General features: G+C 48.4%; 1 protein-coding gene across 3 annotated transcripts; it reads right to left on the reverse strand.

Annotated features, from left to right (window-relative positions):
• Nucleotides 1-11113, reverse strand: ZNF821 (zinc finger protein 821). 3 transcript variants are annotated; one of them, XM_010286029.1, is made up of 7 exons: nucleotides 11028-11067; nucleotides 4037-4162; nucleotides 3378-3520; nucleotides 2689-2793; nucleotides 1633-1799; nucleotides 853-917; nucleotides 1-804 (listed from the first exon to the last, which is right to left on the reverse strand). In XM_010286029.1, the coding sequence occupies exons 1-7, from the start codon at nucleotides 11065-11067 to the stop codon at nucleotides 263-265; spliced, it is 1188 nt and encodes a 395-aa protein (XP_010284331.1). In that variant the 3' UTR covers nucleotides 1-262. The 3 variants fall into 3 exon arrangements, with proteins under 3 accessions (XP_010284331.1, XP_010284330.1, XP_010284332.1); XM_010286028.1 differs by having other exon boundaries at nucleotides 1-917; nucleotides 11028-11113; XM_010286030.1 differs by lacking the exon at nucleotides 11028-11067 and adding an exon at nucleotides 8773-8853 and having other exon boundaries at nucleotides 1-917.
• Between the last annotated feature and the right edge of the window lie 930 nt (nucleotides 11114-12043).

The following is a 12043-nucleotide window of genomic DNA, read 5'->3' on the forward strand; positions in this document are numbered from 1 at the left end:
AAATGTGAACATTAATTTATTTTCCCTCTGTTCACAGGCTGTGACTTGGTCCCCAGAGCAGACTGTATCCTCAGAATCTGCTCCTACCAGGGCTACTTTGGCAGACTTCTCTCCGCCCTGTTCTCCTCCCGTGTTCAGGAGAAAACCAGAACCATCTGTCAGGGAGAGTCAGCCCAGGACCCACAGCAGCCTCCTGAGTGTAGAAGCCTGCTAGTGCACCTGTGGCAGGTGCAGCAGAGGTGGCACAGTCCTTGGCTGTAGCTTAATGCAGCGCACTGTTGCTCTGCTCCTCAAAGGTCATTTTTCCCAGCAGCTGGCTCTCCAGCTCCACATTGCTCACCGGCAGCTGGAAAAAGTTCATTTCAGCTGCCAAAGCAGCCATGGCAGAGGGGTCCTGGCCAAACTGTGCCCGGAGCATCATGTCCATTTTCTCCAGGCGCCGCTTGAGCCTCTTGGCCTCACGCTCCCGGATGAGCCGGGCCTGTCGTTTCTCTGGGGTCTCATTTGCGCGTTTCAGTCGCATGGCCTCCCGGTCTCTCTGCAGCCGCCGTGCCCGCTGTTCATCTGTCTCTTGCATGCGCTGCAGGCGCTTAGCTTCTCGATCCCGCATACGCCTCACTTCCCGTTCTTCAGGTGTCTCATTGTCCCGCCGGCTCTTCTTGGCTGTGCGCTCCCGCTCCAGACGCTGCAGCCGCACTTCCAAGGGCTCGTTCTGCCGACGAAGCGCCCACTTTCGCATGCCAGGTGTCTGTGCCTCCAGCAGCTTACGATAAGCAGCACAGTTGTTACACACTAGGAGGATGCCTGCAGGATACACAGGAGTGTGAAAGGCAATGTCTTTCCCCTCAACACTGGAGGGGCCCTCACTCTGCGGTGCTGGCAGGCGATCTGCACTGAGCACCTCTGGCAGCTTCTCACTGGAAAGCAGAAAGAGCAGAGAGTCAGAGACTTGGTGCTGATGGAAAAGTCCCCATCTCAGGGGGATGCAATGAACAGTGCCCCTACTACAGCTCATGACGGAGGCCTGTGCTAAACCATTCCTGCCCACAAACATGTCTGAATTTCTAAAATGAAGCAACATCATATCCAGGGGAAGGAAGTGGGTTAGCCCAGAGCAGTATCTGGGTTGGAAGAGCACAAAAACAGGAATTAGCCAGCAACTTGCTCCTCCCCATCAGATCTGGATTTTTCCTTTCAGCCCTATTCCACCAAATAGTCAGTGGATAATCTTCCACCAGGCAGGAGACAAGCAAGGAACATTTTGGTGTCTGCCTGTAGTCCTGCTCTGGAAATGATGAACCCATCTGGGCATACAGACCTACTCTGGTGGATTGCTGGGCAAGGGAAGCAGTCTGTTCTCCAGTGACTGGAGACCCAGTGCTTTCTACATGGTTCTAGTTCTTCACAGAGCTAAGGAACATCCTTTTAGCAGCACAGCCTGTGGAGGTCTTAGCAGGTGATGCAGAGCTGCATGCAGGAAGTGATTGAGGGAATCTCACTCACTGAGGGTGTTCACAACTCTCTTACAGGCCTTAGTGGGTCCACAGCCATGACTTCTGTGTCATTTAAGGCAACCCACCTAATCTTTAATGTGGGTACCCTAGCCCACTCACCAGCCAGGGTGAACCTGACCTGTTGAACGTGGCGTGGCTGGTGAAGCGTGCTCCACACACTGCGCAGTTTGACAGCTGGTCCTCTGAGTGGATCAGGAGATGTCGCCCAAGGGATCCTGGTGAGCTGAGGGCTCTGCCACATACAGGACACATGTAGCTCTTGGCACTCACCACAGCTGCAGTGTGCTGCAAAACAACCACTAACCACACTAGTTGTTAGTTACAAACTGCCCAGCTCCCTGCCCAGCCTGAGGCATGTTCAACAGACACAGCAAACCATTCCGTTCAGCCTCTTGGAATGGGAACACTTTACTGCTAAACCTCTGTCTGACAGCTCCTAGCCCAAGCTCAAGACATCTCAGGTATCACAGGTCAAACAGCAAAGGAAACCTTTCTACAGCTCCATTCCAGTGCAAAAAAGACTTAGATTGTAAGACCTGACCCTTGTTTTCAGAAATGCATCTGAGGAGCTGCTGTTGCTGGACAAAGCATGACTGGACTAACAGTAGGCAGGATGCTGGTGAGGAAGCGCTTAGATGGAGACAGTCAGCTGGTGCAAGTAAGTGGCCATTTCAGTTCTGCTTCATTCCTTCTTTTACAGACTTTGATGTGCTGTGAAGAGAGTACTGACAATAAAACCTGTGAGATTCCAGCACAGGTTTTGTGCAATACAGGAATAATTTCAAATGAAAAACAGCTGTTTTCATGGGTGGGAACTGTGATAAAGGTACAAAATAAAGAACTGAGTGATTAGGAGGAGGGTTTATTATCTCACTGAAAGATGTAAAAATTGCTTCTGTGTTTAATCTGAAGGAACTGCTTGGTTTTAGCCTGCAACCGCTTGCAGAGACTGCCTTGGGATAGAGTTGTGTTTTCCAGATCTGCAGAGCAGTGCCTTGCTGATTGTGATCCTTGCCCCAGGACACCCTCTGGACACAGTTTACTGCTGTAAACTTCAATCACATCTTAGCTCGAAGCTCAGTTCTGTGACTGCAAAGACCAGAACAAAGCCACCCTGTTTCTGGATTTGGGGCTTAAGGCCAAAGTTATCCCACAGTTTGGAACCATCCACTACCTGGTACACGTGAGCAATGAGCTGCTCTCTGCTTCCACACTCCAGCTGGCAGAGGGGACACTGTGACAGTCCCAGTATAGGGTCAGCATTCAAACTCTCAGGCACCTACAGGGAGGAAAAGCCATTTTGTGTAAAGCACACAGATTCCCCACACACAGCCACCCCACCCTCCCTTAGTATCTACTCAAGACTGCAGGCAAGCCCTGACCAGATCAAGTGCTGTGTGCCCAGTCCCACTGGGGCTGGTTTGTGTTCTTGCAGTCCAAAACTTGCTTTATGTAGCCTCTGAGCAACACTCCTGCTGTCTCGGGGAGAACAGGCAGGGGTCTCATGGCCCCGCTTGCACCCAGGCTCTTGCCAGCACAGTGGCTCTGGTAGGCAAGGCCTGCTTTGTAGCAGAAGGGAAGGGGAAGTCAGCCAGAGAAAGGTACTAGAACTGAAGGAAAGGGACACACTCTGCACAATCATCTTGACCAACCAGGAGAACAGCAATTTGTGCCTGCAATCAGCAGTCCTGTTCCTGGCAGCCCAAGAGATCTTTATGCCCGTTCCTCCTGCCAGGAGACATTGCTTGGAGGAATTGGGAGGAAGGAAAAGGTAAGAAACCATGGTGGGGACAGGAGGTGTTTAGACAGTACCCTTCTCTCTCCCTAGGAGCTAAGGTGAGTGCAGAGCCAGTACACACGTGCCTCATTTTCTCTCATCAGTGGGGTTCCAGCCACAGGTTGTTCTGCATTCTCCAATTCTTTCTTCACTTTCACCACTGAGCCATCCTCCTCAGATGTATGGGAAGAAACTTCATCCTGAGTGGTTTCCTCATCATCACTGCCACCTGGAACATGCAGAACAGTTATTCCAAGAGTCAGAACCCTGAGGGCACTCACAGGCCTAAATTGTCCTGACCAGCATCACCTGGGGCCTCTACCCACACCCTCTTGAACAGGGGCTTCATTTAAACTCAGGCTGGGGCACTTCAGGCCCTGAAGGGCTCTGTAGAGTCCCTGGACTTGGCCTGTTAACCTGCTTGCTTGGCAATCACAGGCCATCAGCTGGACCCACTGCTGTTACCACCCTGTTCTGCTAAGCTGGCACTGCATCCCAGAAGTCAGGTCATTGCCCAGCCTGTGCTGTGGTGGTCCGTGGCTCTGGGCTTGCCTTCCCTTAGGGAGCAGCCTTGCTCTTTGCTGACACTAAGTCCTGCACAGGGGCCAAGGGCTAACCCAGAGGAGGAGTTGGGTAAGATGGTCTTCAGAGGACACCCCCCCAAGCTGTGCAGCACCTAGCCTCACCCCTTGTCAGAGTCTCCCCAGTCCACTACCTTGCCATTATTGGAAGGGGCAGAACTCACTGCTGCTGGAGTCAGGGTCTTGCAGTGGATGAATGGGTGGCCTTTGGTCCCCAAGAGCTCCAGGAAAGTTGTTTTTCATCATGGCTTGGCGGGCTTGCTCCTCCAGCCCTGCAAAGACTTGCTCCCCTGGCAGCCACAAGGACAAAGAGTCAGACTGGTGCTGTTCCATTGCTTTCACCACCAAGGCTTGCCAAAAACACAACAGGTGTGGGGCTGCTCAGCTGCACTGTGCAGGACCTCTGAAGTTACCTCTCTGGTTGCCTACCCTGCAACACCATCCTTTCGTACCCACTGACGCGAGTCCAGTCCCTGTGTCTAGAACAATCTCACTAATGGAAGTGTCCAGCATCGGGCTGCTCTCAGCATACTCTTTATACACCACTCCAGCCACAACCCGACCCCTGTGAGACCTCATACATATGCCATATGTAGACAGGTGGCTTTCCCTGCTACCAACACACCTGCCAACAGAGCTATAGCACAGCTCTAGGCAGGGGGGTAGCCGCTCGGGGATTATGAGAGTATCCCAAATGAGGCATAGTGCTATATGGCTCTTCTAAATCATTAAAGTCCTATTCCCTGCTATAACTGGCAACTTGCACAAAAATAGTATCTCCTCAAGTGCCTGGCACCTCATCTGATCTCCACAAATGATACTAAAACCAGGGGTTGTCCTTGGCATGCTCTGTCCCCACCCTCTGTCCCAGAAGAACTGAGGACAAGCTGCCCTTCAAGAAGATGTTTGTGTTTGGAGCTGGTGTTCTCCTGCTTACATGATGGATAACTTGCTTTGCTACCATGCCTTGCTCAGGAGTGGCTCTGCCTAGAATAACTCTCAGTGACACTTCATATGTTCAAAACAGAAAACTAAAGGAATGAACCCAGAAAGCTGAGATGCTTGTTTAGAATAGCTTACAGTCTGTTTTGTTGAAAGACACTGATCACTGTGCCATCGGAGATGGCAAACACACTGGAAGAAGGCAATTATTTGTGCTTTTCTGAAAGAAAACTTCTTACATCAATCCCTGCTAAGGAGAACTCTTGGTTCCAAAGAATAACAATAAAAAGCAACCAGTAGTTTTCATATTAAATCAAATAAATTACTTTGTTCCAGGTGTAGTCATGATTTGCCTCTTTCAGTGGATGAGCTGGGAGCACTTGAGACAAGGTGCTGAAGTTCCCAGTGGGCTAGCTTTTGGGTTAAATTTCTCAACTGATTTTTGAGTTCTCAAGAACCACTCAAAGCATAAATACAAAAATGCTAAGGAAGATGCAGTGCATTTTTCATATAAAACAAAAGCTTTCAGAACAAAATTGTATCTTTTAGTATAGGGCCACAACTGGCTTAAGTATAACCAGGGAATTGAATTTTTGACCCATTGAAAGAGCACCAGTCCTGTTACAGGACAGGTACATTCCCACATGCTAAACTGTTTCAGCCAGCTTGCCCCATATTCATACTCACACTGCCTTTCTGGTGCTTACCTCTTAATTTCTGGCAGTGCTTTAAAAAACAGTAATTTATGGAAGATTTCAAAGACATTCAGAAGTTTCACAGAGAGTGTGGGAGAAGAGTTTTAGCTCCCAACATCCCCATGGAGGTTTCCAAAAGCATTTGAAGGCATTTATCATTCTGTTTCAGAAATGTGAGAAAAGTTGCTGCAGGGAAGACTTGAGAGCACAATCCATGGGGGCTGAAGAAAGGTGCTGAGCAGCAACCCTAAATCTATTTGTCACTGAAAGCAGCAGTTACCACCACGATTGCTGTGACTTGTATACCCCCATCAGAAGCCATTCCAGCACTGAATGGTTTTCATAACCTAGAGTGCTGCTTTATGTCTGGACCACAACCTCACATTGGTGGGACTGAGATACAGCCTGCACAAACAGCAGACACTACAGAATTACAGTGCCTCTCCAAGAAGCAGATATCCACAAACCACCAGGATAAAAGCCCAGAGACCGTAAAAGCATTGCAAGACAAAGAGAAAGTATGGTGAAATGAGGAAACCTGCGGAACACAGGAGAGATGTAAAACTATGGTGGGAGACATGCTACCTGTGACAGTTACAAAACAGCATTCCCAAACACTAGTGGAAGCAGCTATCTGTTTGTTTTCTTCCCGCTTCCAAATGGCTTATGTTTCCGCTGACCAGCAGCCTGGAGTCTAACGGCAGGTAGGTGCCTGCTTAGATACACAGACGATGCAGATGGTCTGCAGGATTTTAAAAGCCGTGGTCTTTATATGAGGTGACTGAAGAGGAAACACCTCCTCTCAGTAACACTAACATCAATCACAACAACCAAGAGTGACATGTCTGCCAGTGGCCTTTCTGTACAACACACACAAAACCAAGTTAGCATTGATTCAGCGCAGTGCAGAGCACTATCAGCTTACAGCCAGAAATGCAAACTGTTAACCAAACCAGTGCTGTTAGCAGACAACATCCTGTGCATCCTCCACTTGCCTCTATCTAAAAGGCCTCATGGGATTGAGAAAGACAAACTTTTAAAAACGCTATCTTTAGCTTATACATAACTTCGTATGTTTTAAACTGTCTTCAAAAGAACTTAGGGAAGAGTGTCCTGTTCATCTACTGATGGACTAAGTCCTACTTCGATGAAGCTTTAGAGCTTTAACGTTTGATAGGTACGGGGTTATACTTTTATTGTTTCTGCACACACATGCTCACACATAGACACTTACACCCCCACCTCCACCCCACTTTGAATACATTTACATTCATTTGGAAAGCAAGTTAAGGCAGGCAACAGCTTTAGGATTGCTGCTATCAGTAAAGGATGTTATGCTCAATATTGAATTCACAGACTCTTCTCCAGAAGTTTCTTTATTAAATACAAAAAGGGCTGCAGGCTGACCACAACACCAAAACAAGTCACTGTATTTGTTTTACAAACAGCTAGAGATGTAGGACAGTGAAAGACCATACAAATGCCTCTGCTTTGCACTCCAGTTCTCCTCTCCATAATCCTGTGAACAAGTGGGATGCCAGGTGAGCAGCTGTGGAGGTGGGGGGCAGCCCTGGGGTACTGTGCAACAGGGGCAGATATGACTGCTAGGATCTGCTGGGGTGTCACCTTGGTAGCCAGAAAGGAATTTTTTCCTGAGCCCTTCCCTTCTTGAACTGTGTGAATGCAGGATAGCTCTCAGGTATTCTGGAAAATAAACACACAAACAAACAACCCTCAACCCAAAATCCACAAAACAAAATCCAAAGAAACTGCATCATTCCCCTGTCTTCCTTCCTAAACAGAAAGGTCTCTCAGAGATGAGCCACTTTATTCCCTCCTTGTACAGCAATTTAAAGTCCCTGTTCATGTAGGTCTTCTCTGTGTTCCTTTCCTGGACCTGAAATTTGCAAGTCTTTCCACCACTGTGGATCTAGTCCACCTGCCCCATCGCTATTCTGGGTTGTCCACACTGCTGTAGTGGTTACTGAAATGAAAAACAACACAATTGAAAGAGTTAACAATGTCAGCCCACAGAGCCCTTTAAGAACCAAGGATTTTGATGCAAGTAACATTTCTGCTCAGTTTTGAATGCTGGGTGCTATTTCTTGTAAGACACTTTCTCTTCAAACTGGGAATATTACAGACAGCAGAATTCAAGGAACACTGAAGAGCACAGAAAGTGTGTGTATCGGAGAGAAGAGGAAGTAGAGGATTAATGGGATATTGGGAGCATGGTAAACAGAGCTAGGAAATGGGAATTAATTTGACTGACAAAAGCTGTTCTCAGGAGTTCTAAAATAAGCATCACTTGCAAAGGGTACAAGCAATAGAAAGAAAAACAGCTCACAGGACAGCAGGGAGAGAAAATAAAAGCACATGCTAACACCTGCAACTAATTCTTGCCAAGCACAAGAACAGCGAGTAGTCCATAACTGATGGAGTGACAGTGCAGCAATGGATGGGCTCGAATGCAAGATCAGATGAATTGCTTAGAAAGATTTTATACTTTAGACTCTAAGAGAAAATAAAGACCAATTGAACCAATTAAGGTATCTCCAGAGGAACGACATTGTTGAACAATACAACTGCATTGTATTTTTCAATTCAATGTGGAATGGGCAATGCAATAAGTATACTTCAGTATTACAGTTTTATTTGTTACCACTTTGTCAGGTGTAAATGTTTTTCATGCACCATGTGGCAAAACAAAATTAAATTATTAAGAGCCAATTATGTGCTGCAGCCCTGCCAAAGGCAAAATGACTACAGTTAAAACTGTAGGACTGGCCACCATGCACAATGAGACTTTTGTGATAATAGTAATTTTTATCATTGTTTCTGTATTCTTTTGAATTTCCTTACACATCAACTTCCATTTAAAACTATTTTGACTTGTAACCACACAACTTCTCAGCCGGTCACTCTGCACACCAAACAAAGTGATTCTGCACTAAGTGAGGACAGCAAACCACGTTGTTGTGAGAGCAAGGTTAAATGAGGGCCATGCCAAGTCTGGGAGGTAACCCTGGAAAGAGGCGGTGCTGAGCAAGCCAGGGAGATGAGATCTGCAGCTGTCGCTTGCCTTAGTGAATCCAAGAAGGAAGACGGAGTGGCCATGCAAGGAAGGAGGCACCATCCTCCCACAAATGTGTCCCATTAGATATTCACAGTGGTATTTATGCAAATCCAAAAGGCACTTCCCCAGCCCCACAGCCTGACAAATCAGACCCCAGCTGCAGACAACTGGATAAAAAGCTGCATACCTGCTGTCCCTTTTATTCCTCTCCTCCCAACCACTTCAGTCCCTGTGAAGAAGTCTCAGTAACGTGTCTGCTATGTTTCAGCCTGACTTCTCATTCTGCTGGCTCACCCAGTTCTTGGAGCTGATGCTCTCTCCGATTATCCTCGTCAGTGCACTGCATGCCATTTCTGGGCCCTCCAGATACACAGCAGGCTAGGTAGACAGAGAAGTCCCAACGATTTGGTGGGGATTTTCCATCCCAAGGTGGAGACATCACCATTGACATGTTTCTTGCATCTTTCGGTCCCTTTATTTTCTTGTGGTCCTACTTGCTGCTCCTGATGGCTCCTGTTGAACAGTTGCTCTGTAGCAATGTACCACATGTAAAGGAGGTGAACAGGTCCCAGAATTCCTCTCTATGGCATACCAGATGCCATAACCTCAACCTCATGCCCGCTGGTAGCATGTTTGTCAGATAGCTTCCCCTGAGACCAAAACTGGAGACACAATCACTTGTATTGCAGATAAAAAAGCAATGTTCACTGTGAAAATAGTGCACAACTGAACTCCATAATATGTATAGTTCTGTATATAATAGTACAAGCTTCTGAAGAACATAACCCTTACGCAGTGTAGTGCAGAAAACAGCCCACTAAACACCATGGAAACTCTACCTGCACCACTAGAGCTGTTGTACCCCTTGGTTTCCATACAGGAGAGACCATGGCTCTACACCAGGGGAGATGGCGCAAGTCCATGCCTTATGTAAGTCTGATCTAAATGGCAGCAATAGTATCTGGGCGCTCTCAGAAGCAAGTGTGTGTGGACACAAGATGTGTTACTAGCATCATAAGACAGCACACAGGACATCAAATTTCTCTACAGAAGACAATTCCAAAGTCGTTAACGTATTATCAGGCAAATCAAAGCTATACTCTGCCCACTGTTGAACCCAACACCCACAAGCAGGAATTGGAGAGCACAAGTCAGCACAGATGCCAAAAGCCACACCTCAAGACTCTTACGCTGGCCACCAAGGAAAGCTTTGTCAGCTCTCCCATGCCTAGCTCTAGCAGCCAATGGGGCTTTCAAGTCCTAGACAGAGGTAATTCTCCCCAGTACACTCGCAGAGTGTGCAAAGGGTTAGGTAGGCTACATCACAATGTGTTTTCCTCTAGTACAGAGAACAGCATGCATAGATTCCTGTTGCCATACCCATACAAAAAGGCAGCACAGAGAAACAGAGACATGCAAGCCAGCAGCAAAGTGAGGCAGTGTTAGGGCTGCAGCATTCAGCTCTGTGTCCCATACTCCTGACAGCTACTACAGCTTAGCAATGCCTAGGGCCCTCTCATCAGCCTTGATATCACATGTCTACAGAAGCGGAAATTTATTTTCCTCATTCCAGCCCAAATTCCAAACATGTCTCCAGCCACAGAGCTGGGTGTGTACAAGGGCATAGCTTCAGTCCCTCCAACTTCCCTCTGCTGCAATCAGTCAAACAAAAGCCATATACGTGCAGGTTCCCCTGCAGCCAAACATCCATACGTGTCTCCTAGCTCCACTAACATCCCGCTGTAGCCAGCACGCAAGAAGTGTTGATGTACAGCATCTTCAGCCCTTACACTATCAAACAAATGCCAGGGTCTTGACAATGCTGGAGAAAGAGAGATCTGCCTTACCAGCTCAGCTCAAGAATGATCTGACAGATAGCATTTATCTGTCCAGTAAATTACTTAGCCACTGCCCATTCCCTGCAAGGAAAGAGCAAATGGCTTTACTTACATTACCTGATAGGAAATTGAGGTACAGTGAGCTTAAGTAACATGCCCAAGGTCAGTCGGTTGAGTCTGTGGTAGGGCAAACATCAGAACCCAGGACTTTCTAGCTTTCAGCCACACACTCAAACCACCTTGCCTAGAACTTCCTTTGCTACCCAAGATAGGCCAGAGCCCTGAAGTCACATTTCTTAGCATACTAACTTGCACTTGTGACAGGGTGAATGCAAAGCACAGCTACAGTCCCTGCACATACACACCTACCTTTACAACACTAGTTGTTTGTTCAAGCCTATCACTGTCCTGCCATGCCAGGACGCAGCCAGCTCCCCCGATGCACACAGCTCAGTTTCTCTTCTTATAGTCCCCAAGACGAAATGTGAATAACCACCATTCCCCCACAAACTGTAGCTTTTCATCATTCCCCTCCTCTCTGTCTCACTCCACAACAATCCAGTTAGGACAAGGATCCCACAATGCTGTGTAACATAATACTCACAATGAACTTTGTTAGGAGTCGTCTGTTTCCGACGGGACATGCTTCCCTGACCTGGGAGCACAGAGTGTTCGTTCCCTCAGCAGAGGGCTCACCTGAGAAAAGAAGAGCCTGTCACACACCCCACTGGCACTTTCTGAGCCTCTGGCCAAACACAGCTGGCTGTCTCAGGGTCACTCCCCACCCTTCTGCCCACAGGGCTTGTTCTGCATCACCACAGCCATACTGACTGCCAGCATCCAACATGATCCACAAGCATTTCACAAACCACTATGTATGGGCAGTCCCACCCAGTTCTCAAGCAAAGTTATAAGCAATCCTGTCCCCAGCATACAAAAAGCTAAGAGTGCCCCACTTCAAGAGTGACAACAATCTCAGTCCAAGGTTCTCCCTCCTGTCCATTCCCACAGCTTGACAGGGCAAGAGCATAATCAAACCTGCAGACCCTGTCCTACCTCTGGGCCCCACCCAGACAGAGACTGAGGGCACACAAGGCCCCACCACGCCCAGAAGGTGGGTGTCGGGCACCAGATAACCCAGCCCAGGCAGAGAAGGGAACCCGTCTGCCCTACAGTCACAGCTCTAGACTCAGCAGCAGCTGATGGGACGGTGTGGCCAGCCCAGGGAGAGGTCTCAGCCCAGACAGGTGCCCCACAAAGGGACTGACCTCACCGTCCTCATAGACAGGCATGGGGAGAGGGGAACAGCAGGGCTGCTGCACCCTCCCTGCTGCCAGGAGCTCCCTGGGCAGGCAGGGACGGAGCCAGGCAGGTGTGGACACCCGCCTGCCCTCACATGGGGAGGGACGCACCCCTCTTGTCCCTCGCAGGTGGGGTCACACTGACCCCCTCAAACTTTACAAGGGGGAAAACATCGACTCCGCGTCCTCAGACTGACGGAGGAAGGAATCAATCCCAACAGTCCCCTCAGGCAGACAGACAAAAGGTGGAGCTCAACCCATTCTCCCCGAGACAGACGGACACAGGGATCCCATCACCCTCCCACCGACAGAGGGATCC

This window comes from Phaethon lepturus, unplaced genomic scaffold, assembly GCF_000687285.1.
Source record: "Phaethon lepturus isolate BGI_N335 unplaced genomic scaffold, ASM68728v1 scaffold28864, whole genome shotgun sequence".
In the NCBI taxonomy this organism is placed as follows: domain Eukaryota; kingdom Metazoa; phylum Chordata; class Aves; order Phaethontiformes; family Phaethontidae; genus Phaethon; species Phaethon lepturus.

Bases quoted from the DNA above. Each gene is read 5' to 3' on its own strand.
- ZNF821 (XM_010286028.1), bottom strand. From the start codon at position 11,067: ATGTCCCGTCGGAAACAGACGACTCCTAACAAAGTTCATT. The intron at 2,794-3,377 runs GCACGTGTGTAC...TCCTCCCTGTAG, and splicing joins CACTGATGAGAGAAAATGAG to GTGCCTGAGAGTTTGAATGC. The intron at 918-1,632 runs GTCAGGTTCACC...TCTGCTTTCCAG, and splicing joins AGCCACGCCACGTTCAACAG to TGAGAAGCTGCCAGAGGTGC.